General features: G+C 41.6%; 1 protein-coding gene and 1 long non-coding RNA gene across 2 annotated transcripts in view; both read right to left on the bottom strand.

Annotated features, from left to right (window-relative positions):
* The window catches only part of adamtsl5 (ADAMTS like 5), a 59,218-nt gene that overhangs the window by 25,174 nt on the left and 8,287 nt on the right, over positions 1 to 25,757 (bottom strand). The window contains exon 2 of the mRNA XM_040002867.1: positions 15,562 to 15,637. Within this exon, the coding sequence (XP_039858801.1) occupies positions 15,562 to 15,637 (76 nt within the window). The remainder of the gene's footprint in view (positions 1 to 15,561; positions 15,638 to 25,757) is intronic.
* LOC120715762 lies at positions 2,427 to 3,939 on the bottom strand. Its single transcript, XR_005691732.1, has 2 exons — positions 3,554 to 3,939; positions 2,427 to 3,443 (listed from the first exon to the last, which is right to left on the bottom strand). It is a non-coding gene; the product is annotated as an uncharacterized LOC120715762 (long non-coding RNA).

Genomic DNA, 25,757 nt, shown 5'->3' with positions numbered 1-25,757 from the left:
CTTCCTAACTGGCAGACCACAGGCAGTAAGGATGGGCGGACATGTCTCAGCCTCCACCACTCTCAGCACTGGAGCCCCCCAGGGGTGTGTTCTGAGCCCCCTGCTGTACTCTTTGTACACATATGACTGCTGTGGCCACTACCAGCTCCACCACCATCATCAAGTTTGCTGACGACACCGTCGTGGTGGGCCTGATCTCTGATAACAACGAGACGGCCTACCTGAAGGAGATTAGGAATCTGGAGAACTGGTGCCAGAGGAACAACCTCCTTCTAAACGTCAGTAAGACAAAGGAGCTGATAGTGGACTTCAGCACTAAGCAGGAGAGGAACTACCAGACCCCTGTCATCAACGAGTGCCCAGTGGAGAGAGTGGACAGCTTCAAATACCTCGGAGTTCACATCACGCAGGACCTGTCATGGTCCTGTCACATCAACACCGTGGTGAAAAAGGCCCGACAGCGTCTCTACCACCTCAGACGCTTGAGAGACTTCCAACTGCCCTCCAAGGTGCTCAGGAACTTTTACTCGTGCACCATAGAGAGCATCCTGGCGGGAAACATCTTAACCTGGTTCGGGAACAGCACCATGCAGGACAGACGAGCTCTACAGAGGGTTGTGCGGTCAGCTGAGCGCACCATCCGCTCCGAGCTCCCTGACCTGCACTCAATCTACAGCAGGCGGTGCTGGACCAAGGCCAGGAAGATCGTGAAGGACCTCAGCCATCCCAACAACGGACTGTTCTCTCTGTTGAGGTCAGGAAAGCGATTCCGCTCCCTGAAGACCAACACAGAGAGACTGAGGAGGAGCTTCTTCCCGCAGGCGATACGGTCTCTCAATCACACCACCACACAGTACTGACCCACACATACAGTTCTTACACACACACTGGACTTTCTGGACTTTGTTTTTGCACAACACTGGTCACTATATTCTTCATTTCCGGTTAATACTTGTACAGCTGCTGTTATTGTGTATATATTATTTATATTTAGATTTCTTCATACATTCTTATATAGTTCTATATTGTGTATTTTGTTGTACAGTTATTTTATTTTATTTTCAACTTTAATTTATATATTTATCTTATTCTTCCCAGTTAAATTTACCCTTCATTCTAATTTGTGTTGTACAGTTATTTCATTTTTAACCTTAATTTATATTTTATTCCTTCCTAGTTAAATTTACCCTTTTTAATTTTTCATATTTATTTCCTATCTTATTCATAGCCTTTCCTTTTTTTTGTTTTCTTTAGGTCACGAGCAGTTGTCCAAGCATTTCACTACATATCGTACTGTGTATGACTGTGTACGTGACAAATAAAATTTGAATTTGAATTTGAATTTGTGTAATAAATACTCACAAAGAAAACGGCGGCCGTTACAACTTATGTCTAAAAATGTATCGTTTCATGCATCGGTTAAAACACTCGACTCCAGCTACATGACGCCCAGCTGGAAACACTTCCCGCAATACGAGCTGCCCGAGATTCACAGAATTTACAGAAAATGTTACATTTTTGTGATTTATATCGTTATCGGGACGATAGAAATCTTATATCGGGATATGAGATTTTGGTCATATCGCACAGCCCTATTCTGTGGTTATAACCAGATTTTTCTTTAGTTCACAGTATCTGCAAAGAAGTTTAACTATAGTTGTGGCACTAATCTACAGGCACAGGCATTCTTTATCTATGCATTGGCTGTTTAGAGCTTTGTGTGCTATTTTCTTCCATGACATGCTTCTTTCATTCTAAAAATGCTCCATTTACACATGTAGTCTTAGTCTGAGCGTTTATGCAAACGTCAATGTCAATGAATATTTATTATCAGAAACTGTTGGTGCCCAGAGGTTGAACACTGACTTTCCTAGCCACAAACACGTTTCCATCCTATTTTTATTCCTCTGTGACTGGCTCACAATCATCTTGATCCATGTGCTACTGTGTTATGTTTTTTTAATATGATCTTTCTTTGAACAATGTTTAAGTTCTTACTGAGAGATTGAAAGTGCAGAAACAACACGACTCCCTGCTCTGTTGTTACTGTGCTCTGCTCTGCAATCACTCTGCAGCATCACTCTGCACTCATGTCCTGCATGTTCAAAGCTGTTAGGTGGCAACTGGCCACTGTCAGCAACTCCGAGTCATTTGTGTCGTGCGTAAGGGAGAAAGCAGAGAATGATGAAATATCGTTTGTGGGAGGGAAAATCCTGGAGCCAGATAAATCTATTTAAAGAGCAGACGTATGAAGAACAACAGTCAACCTTGTGAGCCTGGTGGATCAGGATCAGCGGAACAATAAAAGTGATTAGAGAAACCTCAGTGCTGCTCCTCAAACACATTCCACAGTTTCTGCCCTGGAGGACGACTGAAACTGGCAGCGTTCCCACTGGTTGCTCATACTGCACACACACATTTAACTCTTTACACACATGCAACAGCTGCAGCAGACTCGCTGTCATGGATGGCTGAAGCCACAGACAGCAAGTACACAAGAACACAAAACATGTCAGACGGAAAGTTGGTTACATGTATTTAAACTGATTCATATCTACAATATTTAAACAACACTGAAGATTACATTTGAAATAAATCCAAAAGAGGCAGCATGTGCACTGAGAGAGACAAGCTGAAGAAAAATGATTTCAAACAGCTATCTAATAAAGACTTTATGCCAGCATGCCGACGATTTGTCACGTCCTGAGGCGTTCCATGGGAAAGCTAAAGGTAACCTTCTGTGTCCCCATGACACGTGCCCGATTGTGGATGGAATCCAATAGAAGGATGCTGCTGGCGGTAGCTCACGTTCCAGCCATGTATTCCAGCCCTAACCCTAACCTCATGCCTAACTTTGTGTGTTTTCCAAAGCAATTCATGATGAGAAAGTAAAATAAATGTACATTGTAGATTCAGTCCAAATGGTTCTCATGTTTCCTTCTGTTTCAAACACATAACATAGGAACGTGTTGGGGGGCTGAAAGCGTAACATACCGACGATTTGTCACATGGCATCAGATGTTACGCGTTTGGAGTGAGAACGTGTTGCTTATGCATGAGTATGTTTCTTAGTAAAAGCATCATATAGATTTAAATCAAATATTAATTTAATGATCTGGCTCTAATTTAACAGTTGCACCAGGTTATGTGGCAAACAAGATGATTATTACAACCTCAGCGTGCTACTCTTCACTGTCAAAACACTTTAAATGGTGTCAGTATTGCAACAAAACAACACATTTACTGAGTTTTACTGCAACAACAACAAAAATGGATGTTCACAAATGAAACAGAAAACTCTTTGTATGCAGCTGATGTTGCACCACGTCTGTGTCGGTTCATCCAGGTCCTGGTTTAAGTTTAAGGAGCAAGAAATCCAACAGACTTCTTTAGGTTCCGTGAAGACGTTTCACCTCTCATCCAAAAGGGAGTCTTCTTCACTTCTAAAACCAAAGAGTGGCAATGTGATGAGGCTCATGATTAATCTGAACTAGGTTTTAAATACTGCGGACATTTGGTTTACGTGACAAAAAGAAAACAATAATGGATTGACCTCCCCAGAGCTTGAACCTCAAGCAAAGAAGATCTTTCGACTGTCCTTCAAGAAGCCTGGTGAAGAAACAAGAAGAAAGCCTGCCTACACCAGTGCAGGCTGTGTTGAAGAACAAAGCTTTCCTGCTCATGAGAAAATGTCAAACTCTGGTTTGGCTGTTATTAAGATAAACTTTAGTGGAAAAAGGAGCCAGGCTACTAAACAATAGAGTTGGATGTCTCGAGACCACTTTTACGTGGTCTTGGTCTCGTCTTGGTCTCGACGGACTTTTGTCTTGGTCTCGGTCTTGGTCTCGCTGTTTCGGTCTTGCGTTCTCAAATCGACATAGTGTTCGGGAGATTTGGAGTCAACCATCAGCGGAGTGGGGGGGCTTACTTGGCTTAAGCCCAAAAACAACACACGAAGCACAGAGCGCACCGTCGTAAATTCCCCCTAATTTTGGTATGATCCGAGCTCAGGCACTAGGCGACTGAGCGCAGCACCCATGTGAGCGAGGGGGGAGAAGCTGCTGCCTGCGAATTTGCTGCAGACAGAGGAGAGCTTAAGTTTGACCAGGTACCAAAGCAAATCATTCGTACTGAACTAATAATGTAAATATGACGGTGTATCACAAAAGATTGATATCAAACTGATCACTTGGTTGCGTTACTTGCTCTTCGAGTGAATCAACAAATGGATAAATAAAAAGCCGAACAGCAATGCTGATTTTTTAGTCTTAGCTTACATTTCATATTTTCAGTTGTTACCCTCCACGGCTAAACAAACTCTAAATCGGTTTCAGTTGTGTACTGATGTACACAACAATGGACATAAGGAGCTTCTTTCAAAGAAAAAACTCAGGTAGATGTTATTTTGTATATTATGCTTTGGATGTTGTTCAGTATATCTATGCAAAACAAGAGGAATTTCAATACACAGCAGTATATTCACAGTTGAAACCAGATATTTACATACACTTTATGGAGAAAACATAAAAACTTTTTTTTACTGTTAAACATCAATTTAGAGTAAACTTTTGTTTTAGATAAATACATGTTGAAATATCTTTTGAATTAGTTAAATGTCAGAATAAAAAGAGGGAGCTGTCTATTTTAATCACTTTCATCAAATTTAGGAGTACATATACACTAAGTTTGTTGTTAATTAATAAGAAAACTCCAGACGATTCCATTCTGAGCTGAAGAAGCTTCTGATAGGTTAGTAGAGTCCATGTGATTTGATGTTACAATTAAAAAAGTGTTTGTGTTTTTATCTGAAGAGTACATAAATATCTGGTTTCAACTGTATATTTGATGATGTTGGTGTTTGGCTTGATTGTCAGCACAAAGAGGGAGAGAGAGGAGCAGAGAGGGAGAGAGAGAATGACGACAGAACAGAGATGGAACAAGAACAGGTGAGACACACATGTTAGTCAAATGGTTGTTTGCCAAAACTCATCAGAACATGTATCTAGTACCTAGTGTTTCTTTTTAGATACCATTTGTTACTTTTCAAATTCTATATTTATTAAGTTATGCAGGCTTGTTTGCACAACGAGGCTAAATAATTATATAAACTTTTCTCAATCTAAATATTGTACTTTGGTAGAATTAAAAAATAAGTGTAGTGCAGGTCTATGATGATTTTTAGTGCTACTATCATCTAGTTCTGATTCTGGTTCTGTCTTGGTTACTGTTGTAGTCCTGTTTTAATTCCAGATCAGTTTTGGGTCTGGTTGAATTGGGGTTAGTCCCTGTGTCTTGATACAGGCCCGACTTTGTTCTGCCTTGCTGCTTAATTAAAAAACTAGTTTAAGGTGTCCTGAATATGTATATAGAATAGCATCTGGCTGCAGTTTAAAGACTGTTTTTGTCTCGGTCTTGGTCTCGTCTCGGTCTCGTCTCAACTTGGTCTTGGTCTTGGTCTTGTCTTGGTCTCGATACCCTCTGGTCTTGGTCTTGTCTTGGTCTCGGATTAGGCGGTCTTGACTACAAGTCTACTAAACAAAGGCTGATACGTGTGTAAACCAAGATCACTGATGTCAATTCAATTATAGTCTATAATGTTTGTTTAAAATAATACTGACATTATTTCCTAGTTTTAGTTATGTAACTAAATGAAACAATATATCATCTACTGTCACGGCTAGCAGGGCAAGCCGTGTGAGTTTTAATAGAGGACCCAAGATACAGGCAGCTTCAGATGCAAGTGAGCTTTATTAATAAGGATGGACACACAAACCGGAATGTAGCAGGCACAAAACAAAACCTAAGAGAAACCTAAACTGGGAAAACTAACCTGAAACCAGAACAGACCCACAGGGAGACTCGGGGAAGCGACAAAGAGGAACCAGCAACAGGCAGGAGAACACACAGGGCTTTAATACTCACAGGAGTAATTATGGGATGGGAGAGAGGAGGGGAACACACCTGGGAGAAATCAGGGCTAACGAGACACAGACATAAAGCTGAGAACACTCACATGTGACAGAGACCTTCAGAATAAAACAGGAAACTCACAGACACAGAACCAGACAAGGCATTGAACTTAACAGACAGATTCACGAGCAGACAGTGTGACACCATGGACAGACAGAAGGAACACAGAGAAGTGGGAGCAAGTAGGCTCAGAACAGAAACCTAACAAATGACAAACCTTACCGAAAGACATAACCAGAATAAACAAGAACATAGAACAATATAAGGAAACACAAAACACTGAGTTGTCAGACTCAGGATCATAACATCTACAAGCTGCGTTGTAATTAATATTAGCAAGAAAGGTTCAATTCGATCCAATTTTATTTATATAGCGCCAAATCACAACAACAGTCGCCTCAAGGTGCTTTATACTGTAAGGTCAACCCTACAATAATACATACAGAGAAAAACCCCAGCTCCCTGGGCTAACACCATCACTGCCACCTGGGCTACAGCAGCTCCCTGGGCTAACACCATCACTGCTTCCTTGGCTACGGCAGCTCCCTGGGCTAACACCATCACTGCTTCCTTGGATACAGCAGCTCCCTGGGCTGACACCATCACTGCTACCAGGGCTACAGCAGCTCCCTGGGCTAACACCATCACTGCTTCCTTGGATACAGCAGCTCCCTGGGCTAACACCATCACTGCTTCCTTGGATACAGCAGCTCCCTGGGCTAACACCATCACTGCTTCCTTGGATACAGCAGCTCCCTGGGCTAACACCATCACTGCTACCAGGGCTACAGCAGCTCCCTGGGCTGACACCATCACTGCTTCCTTGGCTACAGCAGCTCCCTGGGCTAACACCATCACTGCTTCCTTGGCTACAGCAGCTTCCTGGGCTGACACCATCACTGTTTCCTTGGCTACAGCAGCTCCCTGGGCTAACACCATCACTGCTTCCTGGGATACAGCAGCTCCCTGGGCTAACACCATCACTGCTTCCTTGGCTACAGCAGCTTCCTGGGCTAACACCATCACTGCTTCCTTGGCTACAGCAGCTCCCTGGGCTAACACCATCACTGTTTCCTGGGCTACAGCAGCTTCCTGGGCTTACACCATCACTGCTTCCTTGGCTACAGCAGCTCCCTGGGCTTACAATTCAATTTACAATTTACAAGTCACCCTAGCTTTATTGTACGGAAGGTGTCCCTCAGTGTTCAATTCTAGGCCCCCTGTTATTTTCACTTTATGTAAATGACCTGCCCAATGTGTGCAAAAATGATTATGCATGTTGATGATACGGTAATTTTTACACAAGCCAAAACTGCTGATGATGCAGCCCATCAGCTTTCATTGGCATTACATGATCTACAAAAATGGCAGAATGACTCATGCCTGTGCCTTAATGTTAAAAAGACCATATCGATGTTTTTTAGTAAACCTATAACAACCGTGGCTGCAGTAAAAGTTCGCCTGGGTGCACAAGAACTAATTAATGTTGAGGAATTTAAGTATTTGGGAGTGCTACTAGACTTTTAAATTATCCTTTAAAAACACGTTAAAAAAAAATAGTGAAAACTGTAAATGTTAATATACAGAACTTTAGACATATCCACACATCATTTACAGACACGGCAGCGATTACATTCCTGCACTCTATGATACTGGCTCATATTGAATACTGTATTACTATATGAGCTTTGCTGCTATTGGGCCAATCGAAGTGTGCTACAAAAGAGCATTGAAAATATTAGATAAAAAAAAACAAAACCTTTTTCATATCACCATTGTTAAATTTTAGATAAATACAAGTTTCTAAATTTTACTAATTTCAAATTATTTAAATCTGCCTGTCTAGTATACAAAGTTGTACATGGTCTGGCGCCTCCACCAATGAGTGATTTTTATTAAACAAAAGTCTAGCAGTGTTGCCGGGTCTCGACTGACTCGAGCCACTGTGAGAGGTGATTGTGAACTGACATTTAGACGGAGCACCTGTTCACAGATGCTCTGTCATATCAGGGAGTAAGCTTCTGGAATAGTCTTCCACTGTCAGTGAGGGAAAGTCTCCCCATGTTTAAGAGTCACTTAAAAGGGCGGCTGAGGGACACAAACATGTGACCATGTTTAATAATCATGCTTTATATTGGACGTGAAAAAGAGTTAGTGTATTACAAAAAGGGAAACAACTATTAGTGTAATGGGTCAGTGCAATATCAGGACAGTCAGGGCATGTGCAATACTGGGGTTTGTGCAATATAACTGATGTGTTTCCGTTATTGTTCTCTATATTGTCCTCTGTGTCCACTCTTCTTGTCATTGTCTGTTCTAATATAATGTGATCACTGTTTTCGTCCTTGTCACATGATCTGTAAATAGTGTCTCTGTATGTTTTTACTAACATGTGTGTGACACCAACCTGCCAGAGGGTCTACAGATGAAAATTAGCCAAAGGCTATAATCTGGCATATTTACATCTGTTTAAATGTTCATTAATATGTTGCCCCGCTTTCTAAATAAAATAAATAAAAATAAAATAAGAAGCAGTCAGTGAATCATGGGAAGCAGCCTAAGCCTATTTCAGCATGTCAAAAGGTGGATTCGGGTCACCTGATCCACCTCTATCAAAAAGGTTTATCCGAACTCCCATTCTACCTTTAAATGACGCAGGATGGCCTGCATTATGAGAGCAAAGTGCTCTGTTGGGGTGATACGGTACTGTGAGGTCTTTAAGACTCGATAGGGACGGATTATTCAGGACCTTGTTTGAGAGGATTTTAAACTTAATTCTGGGTTTAACAGGGAGCCAGTAGCAGGTTAGGTCTGCACTGTAAATATGTTGACAGAAATATAAAAACAAAGTTAGAGGATATAATGAGCTGAAAACAATGCAACCTTTCAAAATGAACAACAGATCAGCAGTGACTGTGAAAACTGCTTCATGTAGCTGCACAGTCAGGAGATAAACTGTGATTTAGCCATTTCATGTTTCCTGACTGCAGTACATGACGAACAGTTTCACCTTGGGGTTACATCAATCCTGTTTTTCAAAGTGTGACAGCCACTTTACAAAAGATAAAATTCATCATGTAAGAACTGTTATTAAAAGCCGTCTGAATCCCCCGAGCTCAACATTAAATGGCTTTTGGTATCCATAAATCAACATGTTAAAACTCCCACATCTAAAACTTCAAAACAAATCCTCTGTACTTTGAACTTCTGGCATTTACGTGTGTGGAGAAAAAGCGACAAAGTGTCTCATAATAAAAAAAAAATGGTTAGATGCAAACACACCCTCATACAACGTTACACACAAAGCTGAGAGCGACCTTTGCTATAACTGTCCAGCATTACTATGGCAGGGTCACCTGAGGTCACTGTCATTAGCATCAGCGCCAGCCAAATTAGCCTTGATAACAGCTGTCAATGGGTCGGACTAGCTTTCTAATTAACTAAGTTGACCTATGACCTTTACAATGTCCCCATCTCTCCTCCACCATTCACACCAAACAGAGAAAAAAGTGTCTTCTTTGCACAAAGCAAACTGCATAAAGAAAGAGAGACGGAGTAAAGAGTCTACGTCTCTCTAGCCAGCGTGCAGGTAAACTGCCACAGTGTAACGTTGTTCGACTGTTCGCCTGTCTGACCTGGCATAACTGTTTCTATTCTGTAAGCTGGATGGACAAAGGGTCTTTTCTCCAGGGTCGATACACACTCATATAGAGGGGAGTCTGATGTGTCATTTGTATAAAATATACCTGCAAAGAATGACACTTGTGCTCCAAATAAAGCAGGGAAGCATTAATGTAATTAAGATAATTACTGTAGTTTGTGGTCAGATCAAAAGGAAAACATTATTCCTGATTCAGTGTTTTAATCTGTGTAAAGTTGTGTAAAAGTTGAAGCTCTCTAGTTAAAAATGTGAGTTTTGTGCCCGAGAAACAAATCCTAATCTGCAAATTTAACGTGCAGCTTTGGGAGTCAGGGGTAAAGATTTGAACTATTCTGTTGTTCAAGTCTCAGGTAAATATTTCAAGCATCTGATCTGTGTGATTATAGAGTTGATGTTGTTATGTTAGTATATTTGTCCACAGTTTTCCTCCTTTTATTTCATTTGCACTTTGTAATTTTTTTTATCAGTCATGAATTCATTTAACAGTTTCGGTGTTAAGAGACGAATGATTGTTTTTTTGTGGTGATGAATGCAATTTTTTTTATTAATCACTAAATATCGGTAGCAGTTGTAAGCATATGATTTCACGTAGCATAGATGTTTTTGATAATTATGAGAGCTGCAGTATCTAGAAACACTTAAAGACACGTAAACAACCTGCAGATACTGGTGTCCACACAGCTGGGGGCGCTGCAGTAAGGCTTACACAGTAACTGAAATGGCTGTTTCTTTGCAGCCATAAACCAAAGTTCCCAGTGAGAACAAAGAAACGCAGAAGCATCACAGCCCTATAAAAGTGAAGCAATAACATCTGTACATGCTGTTCTCTGAATCCAAGGGGAAATACACCAAGCCTGTGGCGGGGTTACACCATGTCCAAGTCTGGTGTATTTCATGTTCTGTTTTTGCCGTGGCCACACGAGACGCTGCCAGCACAGCTGCAACAATGACCGAGCACAAAAGATGTTTCAGCAGTGTAAACAACTCTGAAACAAGGATTGAAAATAATGTGTTACTAGTCTTTTTGAAATGACACAACTGTAACACAAAAATGAAGAATGAAGAATGGATCCATTGGTCTGTTTGAGGTGTCACAGCAGCTGGGAGGGGGGGGGCAGTGTCTGAGTGTGGTTATTCCAGTCAGCCCTGGGGGAAGGTTGGATGGTTGTCTGCTTGACCTCAAGACAAATAGCGATGAAAGATGCGGTAAGATGGGAAAAGGTGGCATAGCAGCGACAAACACAACAGAATAGGAGACAATGAGGATGCTGGCTTGGAGCAGCGCTCCTCTGCTCAAGACAAAATACCATCAGAGGACAAACACCCTGCAAGAAAAAGCCAATCAGCTCAATCGCTGTGACTAGTCTGTGGTCTGTGATTGGTTTATTATCTAAATGAGCTGGATTTTCCTCTTTAGGACCTGAAAGTTGGGATTTTTCTTCCTCACAAATGGCCTTAATCACAATATTTAACTCTGTGAACTGTAAGAAAAAGAAGTCATGAAGACAGGATAACGTGGGGGCGGCTTTGGGATATGGCTTTAGGCGCTGGCAGGTTTCACATGCAAATAAAGCACGATGCCATTTGTTAAAACACTCTCTTCCATTCTTGCAAAACTCAACACATACGTCATCCAACTTTCAGTGAATTCCTTAAAATCTGTGGGAATACAGGGCTCTAGACTAACTTTTTGCCACAGTTGCACTGGTGCACCTAAATTTTTTTTCTTAGGCGCACCAGCACAAAAGTTAGGCGCACCCAAATTTTTCAACCGCATCGCTTAACACTGTAGTTTTACCTGTGGACTTTTTTGGGGGGGGAATTTCTGTCTATACAGACAATTTTGATTTGTAAATGATTAACTAACAATCTTGTGCTTGTACAAAGTGCTTTGTCTACAATATTGCCAAAGAGTGCCAATGTTAAACGTTATCATCACATCGGTCTCCTCTGACGACCTGTTTGCTGCTGCCTGCCGCTGAAAGGCAGTGGGGACACTTGGGCAGTGCATTTATGACGACATATAATGTGTTCTCTGGACACACTGTGCTTTTTCAGTGCTCAGAGGTTGATGGGTTCATGTCAGAGCTGGCTATGAATGTCAGACGGATCAGGCCTTAACTTAACAAAAAAGTTATCAATCGTTCTTTTCATCTTTTCTCATTACCCACAGCTACATCCACCTCTCAGGCCCTAGGCTGCTCACCAGGGCTGGGTTTGATTTCACTGATTTCTATAATTCATTCGATTCGATTCACAAAGTCCCGATTCGATTCAATTTTGCCTCAGAGAGTCAGAAATATTATAATTCTGATCATTGATCAGTACTGACACTAGACTTTATCAGAGATGTGAACATCACAGCAGAGGCCTTTGTGTCAAAGTAACGGAGGATAAAACTCAGAAAAACATGAAGCAGATTTTCCTGGCCTGGCTTTTTATAGCAGATAAACTTAAAAATATTCTGCATTTTGCATAATTTTAAAAAGTTTAAATGTCTTCAGTATTGAACAGCAGAAATCAGTCTTTCTTGTCCGACGTGGTTAAGTAAACAAAACAAAAAAAACAGCGGTCGACAGCGCCGTAAACAACGGTAGACTGATGGGTAATAAGCGAATGAATAATGCAGAAAACAGATTTGAGATGGGAAACTGTTCTTGAAGTACACAGAGAGAGAGAGAGAGAGAGAGAGCTGTGCATGAAGTGTGATTTTTATCGTGGTGGAAGCAAAACAGCAAAAGTAAGAGGGAATTAATGGTGATGTTTATCAAATGTGAAGCGTAGTTTGCTGCTGGTTCAGTGAATTTTGGTCGTGTACCTGCTCTCATTTACTGTTTGGTGGTTGTTGAAATAATTTTATGAGCTTTAACCTGAGATTCTGGTGTTTCTGGTAAAATAAGTTTATATTTAAAAGTCGATTCAGGATTTAATGAATCGATATCGCTTTATTCAAGCTACTCACCTCTCTCTATCCGCCTGCACTTTCAAACGTACACACGAAGGACTACGGGAATATCTGGACCACGACCAATCAGAGAGGCCCCGCCCCTGACTGTCTCTGATTGATTTAGACCACGATAGGGGCATAATGTGTGTCTTTTAGAGTTGCGGAGGTTTTTTTTGTTTGTTTGGGTTTTTTTTTTTTTGTTACTCAAATAGTTGGTCGCACCGGTGCGACCTAAGATTTTTTTTTTAGTTGCACCATTGAAAAATTTGGTCGCACTCTAGAGCCCTGGAATACAATTTATGGAGCGCTATAACAGGAAAATTGTCATAGTAAGATCAAAGATATTTAAAATACACGAAAAAAGATAAATATTATAATGATTTTTCATTAATAAGGAGAAATACCAACAGTATACATCAGTGGGTGATTCAATAACAAGTAAAAGAGAAAATAAATCACCAGTAGTGCCATTTTGTTTAACTTTTAGCCTCTCTTAGGTCACTCTTTCATTTTTTACAGCACACTTATTAACCATTGATTTACTGATCAATGTCTCCATTCTTGATTCATGTGTCTCATTACCATCAAGCTGTCTCCTCTGGGGCTTAAACATTAGGTCAATGTAGAATTGGTACAAAAAGTCCTTCAGTTTCTACTAGGGCATGAGCGAGTTGTTATTTTTTAACAGCCATCTTGAAACTGAAGTCAGGGTTGTAGCTGCTTTTTTATTTCAATGTTTTATTTGTTCCTGAGTAAATCGGTTTGGCTGAGATTAAAGTTCTAGTTTTCACACAGCTAAATAAACATCAAACAGAAAACTGATTAAACAGAAGTGTGAGATGGTCGAGAGTTTACTCCTGTGTCCTGTTATATTTTAGATAAAAAGGAGCAGACAGCTAAACTCCACCGAGACAGCTGGTGACGCAAATCTGAAGGCTGGACCGTCCAATTTCACAGCCGCTCACTTCTGGCCTACCCGGCCCATGTGGACCGCTAAGGCCGGGTCCTCAGGAGGATACAGCCTATGAATTTGAACACCCCTTAAGCAGTGGCGGAGCGGTGGGGTGGGGTGGCTTACTGGGCTTAAGCCCGGGTCGTTTTTTAAGAAGCCCGGGGTCTTTTGGAGTGTAATTTTTTCATAGTTAGATGCCTGGCTGACAACTGTATACAACAAAAACTACACACAGTATTCGAAGCACATAGTGCACACTTTGGGAATTTATGACTGTGCGTAAATGCCCCCTAATATTGGTATGATCCGAGCTCAGACACTGAGCGAGGGGGCGGGGGGAGCTGCTGTCTGTGAGTGCGCTGTCAGAGAAACGCAGCCAGGCAGACAGAGGAGAACTGAAGTTTGACCAGGTACCAAAGCAAATCATTCGTACTGTACAAATAATGTAAATATGACGGTGAATCACAAAAGATTGATGTCAAACTGATCACTTGACCCATATTACGTTACTTGGTCTTTAAGTGAATCAACAAATGGTGAAATGAAAAGCGGAACAACAACAATGCTGTTTCTTTAGAGAGTCTTAGCTTACATGTGTGTTTGTTTCATATTTTCAGTTGTTTCCCTCCACGGCTAAATAAATCTGTTTCAGTAATGCACTGATATACAAGAATGGACATAAGGAGCTTCTTTCAAAGAAAAAACTCAGGTAGATGTTATTTTATATATTATGCTTTGTATGTTGTTCAGTATATTTCTATGCAAAACAAGAGGAGTTTCAATACACAGCAGTACATTCACAGCTGAAACCAGATATTTACATACACTTTATGGAAAACACAAGAACATTTTTTTACTGTACAACATCAATTTAGAGAAAACTTGTTTTGTTTTGGATAAATAAATATTGAAATATCTTTTGAATTAGTTAAATGTCAGAATAAAGAGAGACAGAGCTGTCTATTTTTTATCACTTTCATCAAATTTAGGAGTACATGTACACTAAGTTTATTGTTAATTAATAAGAAAACTGCAGACGATTCCATTCTGAGCTGAAGAAGCTTCTGATTGGTTAGTAGAGTCCATGTGAGTAAATTGGTGGCACAGCTGTGGATGCATATAAGGCAAAACACAGAGCCTGTTTCTGTGACATGGGAAAATCAAGAGATGTCAACCAAAACACCAGGAAAAGAACTGTGGAGCTCCATAAGTGTGGCTCAATTTTGAATACAATTTGGTGCCATTTACAATTAAGAAATACAGATATTTATCAATCTAAAAAAAATAAACATTTAGTCTGATTTGATGTTACAATTAAAAAAGTGTTTTTTATCTGAAGAGTATTTAAACATCTGGTTTCAACTGTATATTTGATGATGTTGGTGTTTGGCTTGATTGTCAGCACAGAGAGAGAGATGGTTTTTAGTGCTACTATCATCTAGTTCTGATTACGGTTCTGTTTTGGTTAAATCCTACAGTCCTGATTTTGAACTCTTGTAGTCCTGTTTTAATTCCGGATCAGTTCTGGGTCTGGTTGAATTGGGGTTTAGTCTGTGTGTCTTGATACAGCCCCGACTTTGTTCTGCCTCGCTGCTTAATTATAAAAATAGTTTAAGGTGTCCTGCATATGTGAAATATATTTTTTTTCTTATATGAAGTCATTCTTTTTTTGAACAAAACTCAAAACAGAGCCTATTAATCCCCCCCCCATCCCACATGCATACTACCCTTTAGGGCTAAGCCCCGGGTGTATCAAATGTCTGCCTCCGCCTCTGCCCTTAAGACTGATGATTTGACTGAAAAGCTAATGTTTCAGTGTATCTGCTGTTTGCCACTACATCATAAAAGTATGAAAATGAAAACGATGGTTAATCCCAGCCTCAGTTTGGTTAAGCTTAAGAACCAAACTCATGACAACTCAGTACAGCTTAGGAAGCTTCCACAGAGTCACGTCATTTAAAAAGGAGCCTTGGCTGACGAGCTGTTCAGGCCATGCAGTGACTTGTGCTGATGTGGGTGGGTTGGGCTTACACTCTGCGGGGAGGACAGGCACACGGGAAGGACCAGCAGCAGGACAAAGGTCAGGGCCTGGCAAAGAGTCAGCTTCCTAGAGACAAAGAGAGAAACAAACCCCGTCAGTCGCTTGGTGACGTCGCCCTTTGCTGTTTCACACATCACATACACATGAATGAAGAGCCGCAGAAGTAAAGATGTACATGTTGTTGCAAACATGTTTGAGCAGGAGACCGAGAAGACAAAAGAGGATAGAGGAAGAAAAGGCACTGCTGACACTTCAAACAGACGAGGTCTTTAGGTCAGTGATAATATACACAAATAAGCTGCCATACTACCCTGAACCCCTGAGGGCAGCAGCCAAGGTCAGGAATGTCCCCCGATTCAGTAAGTATCATTCGTTCCCCCCACCCTACTCCCCCAACTCACCCCCACAGTGTCATATTAACTCCCACAGATTCTGAGAGGTGGTGACTGCCCGCCTTGCTGTCCCACCACTCCCCTCGCCTTACCTCCCACTCAGCTGCTGACCTTTAGCATCAAATAATCCACATGAAACCTTTTCTTTTCTCTGCTGGCATCAACTCACTGTACATTCAATTTTAGCCTTAACAGATAATTTTGTTGATGATAGATTTTTTGAATATATCACGTACTAATAAGGCTGAACTAAATATGTTCAGATGACCTGTTTGCTTGAATAGATCAAGTCTTTCTGAAGGTGGCAAGTCGTAATTCAAGAATTGGAGCTGACCAAGTTAGAATTCAGACAAAGATGGTGACAAAACTGACATTGATGCTTGTTTTTTGTCGTTTCTTTTTTTGCAGTCTTTGATCATTTTATTTGGCACAGATACAAACATTTTGTTTTTTAAACCCTTTTATCTCACACTGTCTGACTTTGTCTGACTCAGTCGTCAGTACAGCAACCTGCTCAAGCATGAAGGTACACTGTTTGACAAAACTGTACTGACTCAAAGTCGACTTATGTACTTTTCTGGATTATTCAACCATATCCCCCAGCCTGTCTTCATCCACTTTAAGCACTTTAGGACTTCTAAGAATTACATCTTGAACTTAATTCGACATAAACAAGAGCAACAGTGACATCCTTTTAGGGTGAAAATAAGTAAATTGGAATTTATTTCAGATTGTTTCTAAATTGTAATGTAATATTAAAGTGAAATGTAATATTTGAACCCAGGATTTCCACTAGAGATTATTTTAATCTTCTGAATGATTTTGTAATGAACAACCCACAGATGTGAAATGTAGTGACCAGATGTGCAAAGCTTGATCAGACTTACATTTAGTAAATGATGCTGACCTTACAAATCTGAAAATGACAGGTTTAACCACTGAATAAATGAATATATTTTTAATTCAAAAGCAATTCTAGGTAACTGCAGTAACACCACTGTGAGGCGGTGAGATTCTACCAGATAAAGTCTCTGTTGAGCTTCACGGTGACTGTGTTTTCTGCCTCATCTCTTTCCTTACCTCCAGGTTAAACTCAACAATGACACATCCATCCTCTGATTCACCAAAGGATGACTGCTTTCTTCTGAGAAGTCTCAGTGATTCTGGGAAAAGCTCTTTGATTGCTTCCTTGCGCTGCTTTGTAGACAGTCACAGTGTGTCATACTTTTGAGTGTTTTGTGATGGAACATTTTTATTTTCATTAAGACAAGTCGACAAAATAAAAATGCCAGACAGATTTCATTTGTGAACGGCAACTCAATATCCTCCATTTCTTTACTTGTGCCCTCTCCCCCCACATCTCAGCTCATCTAGCTCTCTATGCGTCTCTTATCTCTCCCCTGATCATAAACACTGAGCTGCTCTAAAGCTTTTGGAGTTGGCTGTTGGCTCAGTCCCAGGTCAGTAGGTTGCCCTGTCCAATTAAACGATACACATCTCGCTACATCTCCCGCACACTTGGCTGGGCAGCCCTTCCCTTCGGAGACTCGGCTGCTGTCCTGGCCTTACATGGGAGAATTCTTATCAGAGGAAAAGAGAAGGTCGCAGTGAAGGTCCTGAATTCTGAGGAGAACATTAATCACAATTAAAGGAAGAGGCCGTCACAATTTTATATACATTTCCACTGTGTGCACAGCTTAAGAGCCACTAGATTTGTAAGTTTGGTGTTTTTAACATCAAATCATACACTTGTACTATCCATTCGTCCATCCATTCGCTTCCGCTTATCCTTTTCAGGGTCGCGGGGGGCGCTGGAGCCTATCCCAGCTGTCATAGGGCGAGAGGCAGGGTACACCCTAGACAGGTTGCCAGTCTGTCGCAGGGCTAACACACAAGGACAGACAACCATTCACACTCACTCGCACATTCACACCTAGTGGCAATTTGGATTATCCAATTAACCTATCCCCACAAGCTGCATGTCTTTGGACGGTGGGAGGAAGCCGGAGTACCCAGAGAGAACCCACGCAAACACGGGGAGAACATGCAAACTCCACACAGAAAGACCCTAGCCTGATGGTGGAATTGAACTCAGGACCTTCTTGCTGTGCGGCAACAGTGCTAACCACCGTGCCACCGTGCTGCCTTGTACACTGGTACTAAACAATATTAAATCCATATTAGTCATTGTTTGTATGTGACACGCCACATCACACAGAAACATCCACATGGAAAGCAAAACAAGGCTTTCTTTTGTTTTGTTTTTAACTGCTCTGTTAAGCCAAATTGTGGATGGATTATCTCAGTTGTTCTCCTGACTGAAGTTTGGTCCGTTTACAGCATCCTGCCATGATTTACATTTGTCCCTGACCTGAAAGTTTGGACCTGGAAACGGCTAATGATTTTAGATTTAAAGACCAGATACTGCATGGAAACACACTTCCTCTAACTGTGCCAATAAAGCACAGTCACCAATACTTCTTTACCACAACAACCTGTGTGGTCAGTGAGGACACTGGAAATACATTTTGATTCGTTTTGTCACTAGTACCCCTGCATGCTTATGCCAGTGACATGTAATGAGCATGTATTGATTTTAGGTAGCTATCTAACATTAACTGATAAGCTCTTTTCAATGCTTAGTACTTTAGTTAGTACTTTTGCACCAGCACGATAAGCCCCAAAGAGCTATTAGCCAGAAACTTGGCGTGTCTCAACATGGTGTGAGTGTGTCTTTCAGGGACAAAAGAAGATGTGCCAGTAAACAATATCAATCATGGATTGGCCTCCCCAGAGCCTGGAACTCAACTTTATTGTAAAGTGGGATCACCTTGACAAAGAACAACAACAAAAAAAAGCAAAACAAAAAAATGCAGCCAACATCCAAAGATACATTTTGGGTGTTCTTCGGGTGGCTTGGAGAACTATTCCTAAAGACCACTTTTAAAGAAATTACAAGTAGATTTGCCTACAAGAGTTCAAGCTGTGTTGAATAAAGATGGTCATACCAAATATTGACTTTCAGGCTTGTTATAATTGTATAAACTCTGTTTTTGCCTAATTTTGTATTATGTAAATATTTCTCTTTTTCCTAGCTAAGTATAAAATAATGAGGGTTGGCGGGTTACTACGGGCCATTTGATCCTTATACACCCGCTGGAAGAGCTTGGTCTCAACAAGCGCTGGACTCGTAAGTTTTATGGTCTGAATTTCTAGGCGTAACAACTTGGGTGGTGTCAGAATCTCGTTTCTGCTTTTCGTAGATGATGTGGTTCTGTTGGCTTTATCAGGTGGTGGGCTCCAGGTCACACTGGAGCGGTTCACAGCCGAGTGGGAAGTGGCGGGAATGAGAATCAGCACCTCCCAGTCTGAGGCTATGGTCCTCAGCCGGAAAAGGGTGGAGTGCCCACTCTGGGTCAGGGACAAGTGAGGAGTTTAAGCATCTCGGGGTCTTGTTCACAACTGAGGGGAGCAGAAGATTGACAGAGATGTGCAGTGATGTGGACGCTGTACTGTCGTGGTAAAGAGAGAGCTGAGCGTGAAAGTACCAGTTAACCTACGCCCTACCCTCACCTATGGTCACGAGCTGTGGGTAGTGACAGAAAGAACGAGATCGCGAGTAAAAGCGGCAGAAATTAGCTTCCTCCGAATGGTGGCTGGCCTCTCCCTTAGAGATAGGGTGAGAAGTTCAGCCATCGGGAGGGGCTCAGAGTAGAGCTGTTGTTCCTCCACATCGAATGGAGCCAGTTGAGATGGTTCGGGCATCGGACAAGGATGCCTCCTGGGTGAGGTGTTCCGGGCATGTCCCACTGGGAGGAGGCTTCGGGGAAGAGCCAGGACACGCTGGAGAGATTATATCTCTCGGCTGGCCTGGGAACGCCTTGGTGTTTCCCCGGACAAGCTGGAGGAGGTGGCAGGGGAGAGGGAGGTCTCCCTCCACCCTGCCTCAGCTGCTGTCCCTGCGACCTGATCCCAGCTAAGCGGAAGAAGATGGATGGTTGGCTCAAGAATTTCGCACAGCATATATAATTGATTTCTTTCCAAAATGGCAGTCATCCATGAAAATGCGTACATGTCTTTGCACTGTAGGTTTTATTCTGGTAGAACAGGACAGATTCTCCACCAGATACATGTAATCATCATCAAAGTGGAGCTCTAAATGCGACTGCACTGTTTTTAAGATTTGAATCTCTGTACAAGGATCACGAGAGCCCAAAACGTGTTTGTAATTCATTCCCATATCTTTGAGTATTTGAGAGTGAAAACAAACAGGCCTGTGCTGCAGTTCTGTGCTGTGTCCTGGGCGGGACAGATGTTTTTATGGGTGTGTTTTTCCTATAATAAATCAATTAGCAGGCTTGTTTTAGACATGTAATCCACTTTGAGCCTGCATTAATCTTCTTCTTTTTAACTCAGTTAGTTCCAGTTTGAATGGAGCTGCATGAGAAATGAGGGATTGCACAACAAAAAGAGAATAAAAATGTAATCCTTCATATCATGCACTATATGCAAACCATTTGTTGGGGAATGAAGTATAATATACATGCAACAAAGAAAACAGAATGTTGTTTGCTAAATAGTTTGTTGTGATCCAACCCTCCCCTTTCTTCACTGCCTTTCAAATCCAGGCTCACAAGGAGGCTGAAGCTTCCCCAGCTGTCAAGGGTGAGAGGCAAAGTATATATGCTGAATATGCTGCCCGTTATCAGAAGGCTGACACACAGACACACCCATTCACACTTACAGCCAATTTACAATAATAAACACATTTTCTCAGTGACAATATTTGTTAAGAGAACTGCTTTTTTATTATGTTCATTTAAAAAAAAAACATCAGTTTTCCAGAGATAAGCAACACTTACTCATTTATGAATGAGCATGGTTTCACAAAAACAACATTATGTGAATGTAGATCGATAAAGGAACCCACAAACCTGAGTCATTTCTCAAGTTTCACTTGATCTTTGGCTGCTGTTGTTGAACATGAAAAGATCAGCAGCAGCGACTGACTGGTTGGCCCCCTCACTGCAGGGGCCTGCACAGAGGTGAGCAGGAGTCAGCCCGCCTCCTCCTGCTCTCATTAAGACTATAGCAGCACATTAGCGAATAGCTGCAGGGCAGGAGGAGGGAAATGGCTCTAATCAACGTGAGACTAGTTTTTTATTTGGACTGACATTAGTGGCGCTCATGACTTTAGAAAAAGACCAAAAAGCACAAACAATTTTTAAACAAATGACGAACAGGATATAGCTAAAATCATCAAGCAGCTGTGCTTTTATTCAAAAAGAGTAAAGCTAATAAACCAGGCTAGAGATAAACACGGTATATCATTTATTACGTTGAACTTTACATTAGAAGTTACGACTCATTTAATCTAAAAACGGTGGGTAAATTAAATCAGCTGCTGCTTGAATATATTTAAGCATCATATTTTCCAACATTACAACAATATAACACATGGTGTAATTTACTTTATAACTAGTTTACTTGTCAGATTACTATCTATGTTTTGGTGAAATTGAACCCAACTTTCACTATTAACTAAAAAGAAAAACATTTCAACAATCAATTAAATGTCCGACCATTTATTGACCATTTCAAATGTGAACATTTGCTACAGTTGGTACAGTAAGTAGTAAGTAAGTAAAGTTTATTTATATAGCACCTTTCACAGACATATGTCACAAAGTGCTTTACAAGGTAAAAACATAATACAGTCATAAAATACACCATGAAAACCCTGGTCTAATTAAAAGCTTTTTGAAATAAAAATGTCTTTAGCTGCTTTTTGAAGGTCTCCACTGAGTCCAAACCCCGTAGAAATAGGGGAAGTGCATTCCACAATCTGGGTGCAACAGCTTGGAAAGATCGGTCCCCTCGGGTTTTAAAACGAGTGTGGGGGACCACTAAAAGGGTTTGGTTGGCTGACCTCAGGTTACGAGTGGAGGTATGTGTACGAATCAAATCAGCAATGTAGGGGGGGTGTAATGCTCTAAAGGTTAAAACTAGAATTTTAAAATGGAACCTGAATCTGATTGGTAGCCAGTGCAGCGACTTTAAAACAGGGGTCATATGAGCACCCTTGTTCGAGCGGGTCAGTAGCCTCGCTGCAGAGTTTTGAACAACCTGTAGGCGGGCTAGCCCTTTCATGTTTAGACAAGTAAACAGGCTGTTACAGTAGTCAAGTCTTGTAGAGATAAAAGCATGTATTATCATCTCGAATTCACTTGTTGACACGATGGATCTAAGTTTAGAAATGTTCCTCAGGTGAAAAAAGCAGGTTCTTACTGTCTGATTTAAATGCCCCTCCAAAGAAAAAGCTTCATCAAAAATGACACCCAAGTTTCTAAGGTTATGTTTCTGTGAGGAACCTAAGTCACCCAGTCGCCGTTTAATATCAGGTATTGCACTGCCTGGTGCAATAATCAGAGTTTCTGTTTTGGCCGGGTTTAGCTGTAAGCAGTTATTGTTCAACCATTGTTTAATGTTGGTTAAACAGTCAATCAGATTGGAGAGCTTATGAGCTTCAGCAGGCTTACACAAAAAATATAGCTGAATATCGTCAGCAAAAAGATGATAAGATACTTCAGGAAACTGCTGTATTATCTGACTTAAAGGAAGAATGTATATTAAAAACAGAATAGGTCCCAGCACAGAGCCCTGAGGAACTCCACACAACAACTCTGTAGATTCCGACATGATCTGGTTTGCAGACACACTAAAACTCCTTTCAGATATATAAGACGAAAACCAGTCTAGAACAGAGTCAGACATCCCAACCAGGTCTCTCAGTCTGTTTATCAGGATGGGTGGCTGTAGCTCAGGTGGCAGAGCAGGTCAGCCACTAATCGAAGGTCGGTGGTTCGATCCCAGGCTGCCTCCTGGCTACATGCCAAATGTCCTTGGGCAAGATACTAACCCCATGTTTGCCTACTGGTGGTGGTCAGAGGGCCCGGTGGCGCCAGTGTCCGGCAGCCTCGCCTCTGTCAGTGCGCCCCAGGGCAGCTGTGGCTACAATATAGCTTGCCATCACCTGTGTGTGAATGACTGAATGTAGTGTGAAGCGCTTTGGGGTCCTTAGGGACTGAATAAAGCGCTATACAAATGCAGGCCATTTACCATTTATGGTATGGTTGACTGTATCAAAGGCTGAGGTGAGGTCTAACAAGACTAGGACTGTGTATTCTCCGGAGTCTGCTGACATCATAATATCATTAGTAACTTTCAGTAGTGCTGTCTCAGTGGAATGCAATTTACGGAACCCAGATTGAAAACGGTCATGGATGTTATATTTCTCCAAGTATGCCGTAAAGTGGACAGCTACTGCCTTCTCAAGGAGTTTTGACATAAATGGGAGTTTGGAGTCTTAAATTTTGAAGTAGTGTTGGGTCCAGGTTGGGTTTTTTGAGCCTTGGTTCCACAATGGCATGTTTAAAAAAAGCTGGGGAACACCCCAGTCTGAAGAGAAACATTAAAAAGGTTCACAACCCAAGGACCAATGGTGTCAAAGGCATTAATAAAAAGCTTAGTGGGGATAATGTCTGAGGGGCTCTCGGATGGCTTCATTTTGTCAACCAGGGCTGCTATTTCATCATATGTTACAGTTGTAAAAGTCGACCAGGAGTACAAAGGGAGTGCCTGACTCGGAGAACAAGAAAGCTTTGGGGAGATTTTAGCATTGATGTCGTTAATCTTATTTAAAAAATCGGAGGAGTTTATTACTATCTACTTTAGAGTGTACATCTAAAGGTACCACATCTGGGGAGACAATAGCACTAACTTTGTCAAAAAGAAACTTGGGATTTCTCTTGTTTTTTGTTATGAGTCTAGAAAAATATTCTGATCTAACAGTTTTCACTGTGTCATTTAAGGAGAGCATGAGATCTCGAAGACGGAGCCTGTGTACGTCAAGTTTGGTTTTCTTCCATAGTCGTTCTATTTTGCGGCATATTCTCCTTACGTTTAAGATAGACTCATTTATCCAAGGGCATGTCTTCTTTTGTAAAGCCAAGCTTGTTTTAATAGGTGCCAGTTGATCCAAAATGGATGTGCATTCCCTATTAAAAGAGAGAATAAGAACATTTACATCATTTCCGGTAAAAAGTGGAGACCTGTCAAACATAATGGAGAACCTCTCAGCAGTAGTCTCAGTTATTATGCGTCTATGAGTTTTTAACTTCACAGGCGTCTGTTTAGAGCTAAAATTAAGTTCAACAAAGATACAGTTATTATCACTCAAATGTACATCCTCAGCAAACACATTGCCAATGTTGAGGCCCAAGGAAAAAACAAGGTCCAAGGTATGGCCTTTTACATGGGTTGGACCGGAGACATGTTGGACAAAGTTAAAAGACTCAGATATAGATAGAAGTTCAGCTGCAGAATTAGATGAGGCATCATCAATATGAATGTTAAAATCCCCAAGAATTAAAACTTTCTCCAGCTTGATAATAGAAGATAAGAAGTCCATAAAATCCTTTAAGAACTCAGTAGCAGGGCCAGGAGGGCGATAGACTAAAACACAATAAAAGATGTTCGTAGAGCCCACCTTAATTGTTTGCGACTCAAAGGAAGAATAGTTTTCAGTTTGCATACCTCTGCAGGTGAAACTGTCCTTAAAGACAACAGCAAGACCTCCACCACGGCGACCTAAACGGGGGGCGCCCAAGTAAGAGCAGTCTGCAGGACGCAGTTCGTTTAGGTGAATAAATTTGCCATCCCTCTGCCATGTTTCGGTGAGAAACAGAAAGTCCAGGCTTTTCCTTGTGAAGAGCTCATTCAGAGAGAAGGATTTGTTTGCGATGGAGCGGGCGTTCAAGAGCACGATCCGATTAAAAGCTGGCAGTGCAGGTTTCCCATCAACTTGTCAGAGTGGAATTGACAGCAAACACAGTGTCCGCGTGCGAGGTCTCCAGCAGCGCCACGGAACCGGCGGGGCTAACCACCGGTTGTGCGATGCGGGCTGTGAGGGCGCAGCGGTGGGGGGGATAATTGGCAAAATCCAGAGCATCAGATGGGCAGGATCCACGCTGTAGTGGCTGCAAGTACGTGTTTCCAATCAAATCCGGAAGGGTAACTGGCAGCAGAAACCGGGGACGCCTCCAGACGAGTCGGGAGATCTCCAATTTGTAGGCTCGTCTGATGTGTACCTGGATACCGGCCCTACAGCCTCTTTTCCTCGATTTCTTCTTGGAATTTCTTAGGGCACGTTTCGCCGGTAGCAAGAAGTAATCCAGTGAGGTGGAAGAGTGCACAAATGGTGGGGGGAAAGTTTTTCTATAACTGTCCCAGTCATCATAAAGACGTTCCATAGAGTCTTTGATGTGGAGCAAGGAAGAACGGTCGTAAATCACAGCAGCATAGCTCCATATATTAAACGTCAGGGCTGATATAAAAGCATAAAATACAATACAGCGTAGGCAGGTAGACGGCAAGCCGAGCAAAGGCGCCATCTTCCTGTCACAGTCAGCTCAGTCTGATCAATTACAACCATGAACCATATATAAAAGATGCTAGTCACCATGACATTACCCAGTGGTTTTTAAGGCCTCTTGAGAAGCTTCATGCGGAGCGTTTGGCTGTTGCCATACAGATGTTTAAAACAAGACAAGATGAGTGAAGAGCAGCTCAAACTGAGAAACTGAGGAACACTGCATGCTTATATGGTACTGACTTATTAATTGGTAGGAAGCCACATCCAAAAGAATACAGTTATTTATCATCTATGGTGCTCTTGGACATGAAACTAACAAACCACAAATCCAATAAGAACGCACTGAGGTTATACATGAAGT

This window comes from Simochromis diagramma, unplaced genomic scaffold (genome assembly GCF_900408965.1).
Source record: "Simochromis diagramma unplaced genomic scaffold, fSimDia1.1 OVJJ01000457.1, whole genome shotgun sequence".
Lineage (NCBI taxonomy): Eukaryota > Metazoa > Chordata > Actinopteri > Cichliformes > Cichlidae > Simochromis > Simochromis diagramma.
The sequence above is the reverse complement of the archived record's forward strand: the minus strand, read 5'-3'. Positions and strand labels throughout refer to the sequence as shown.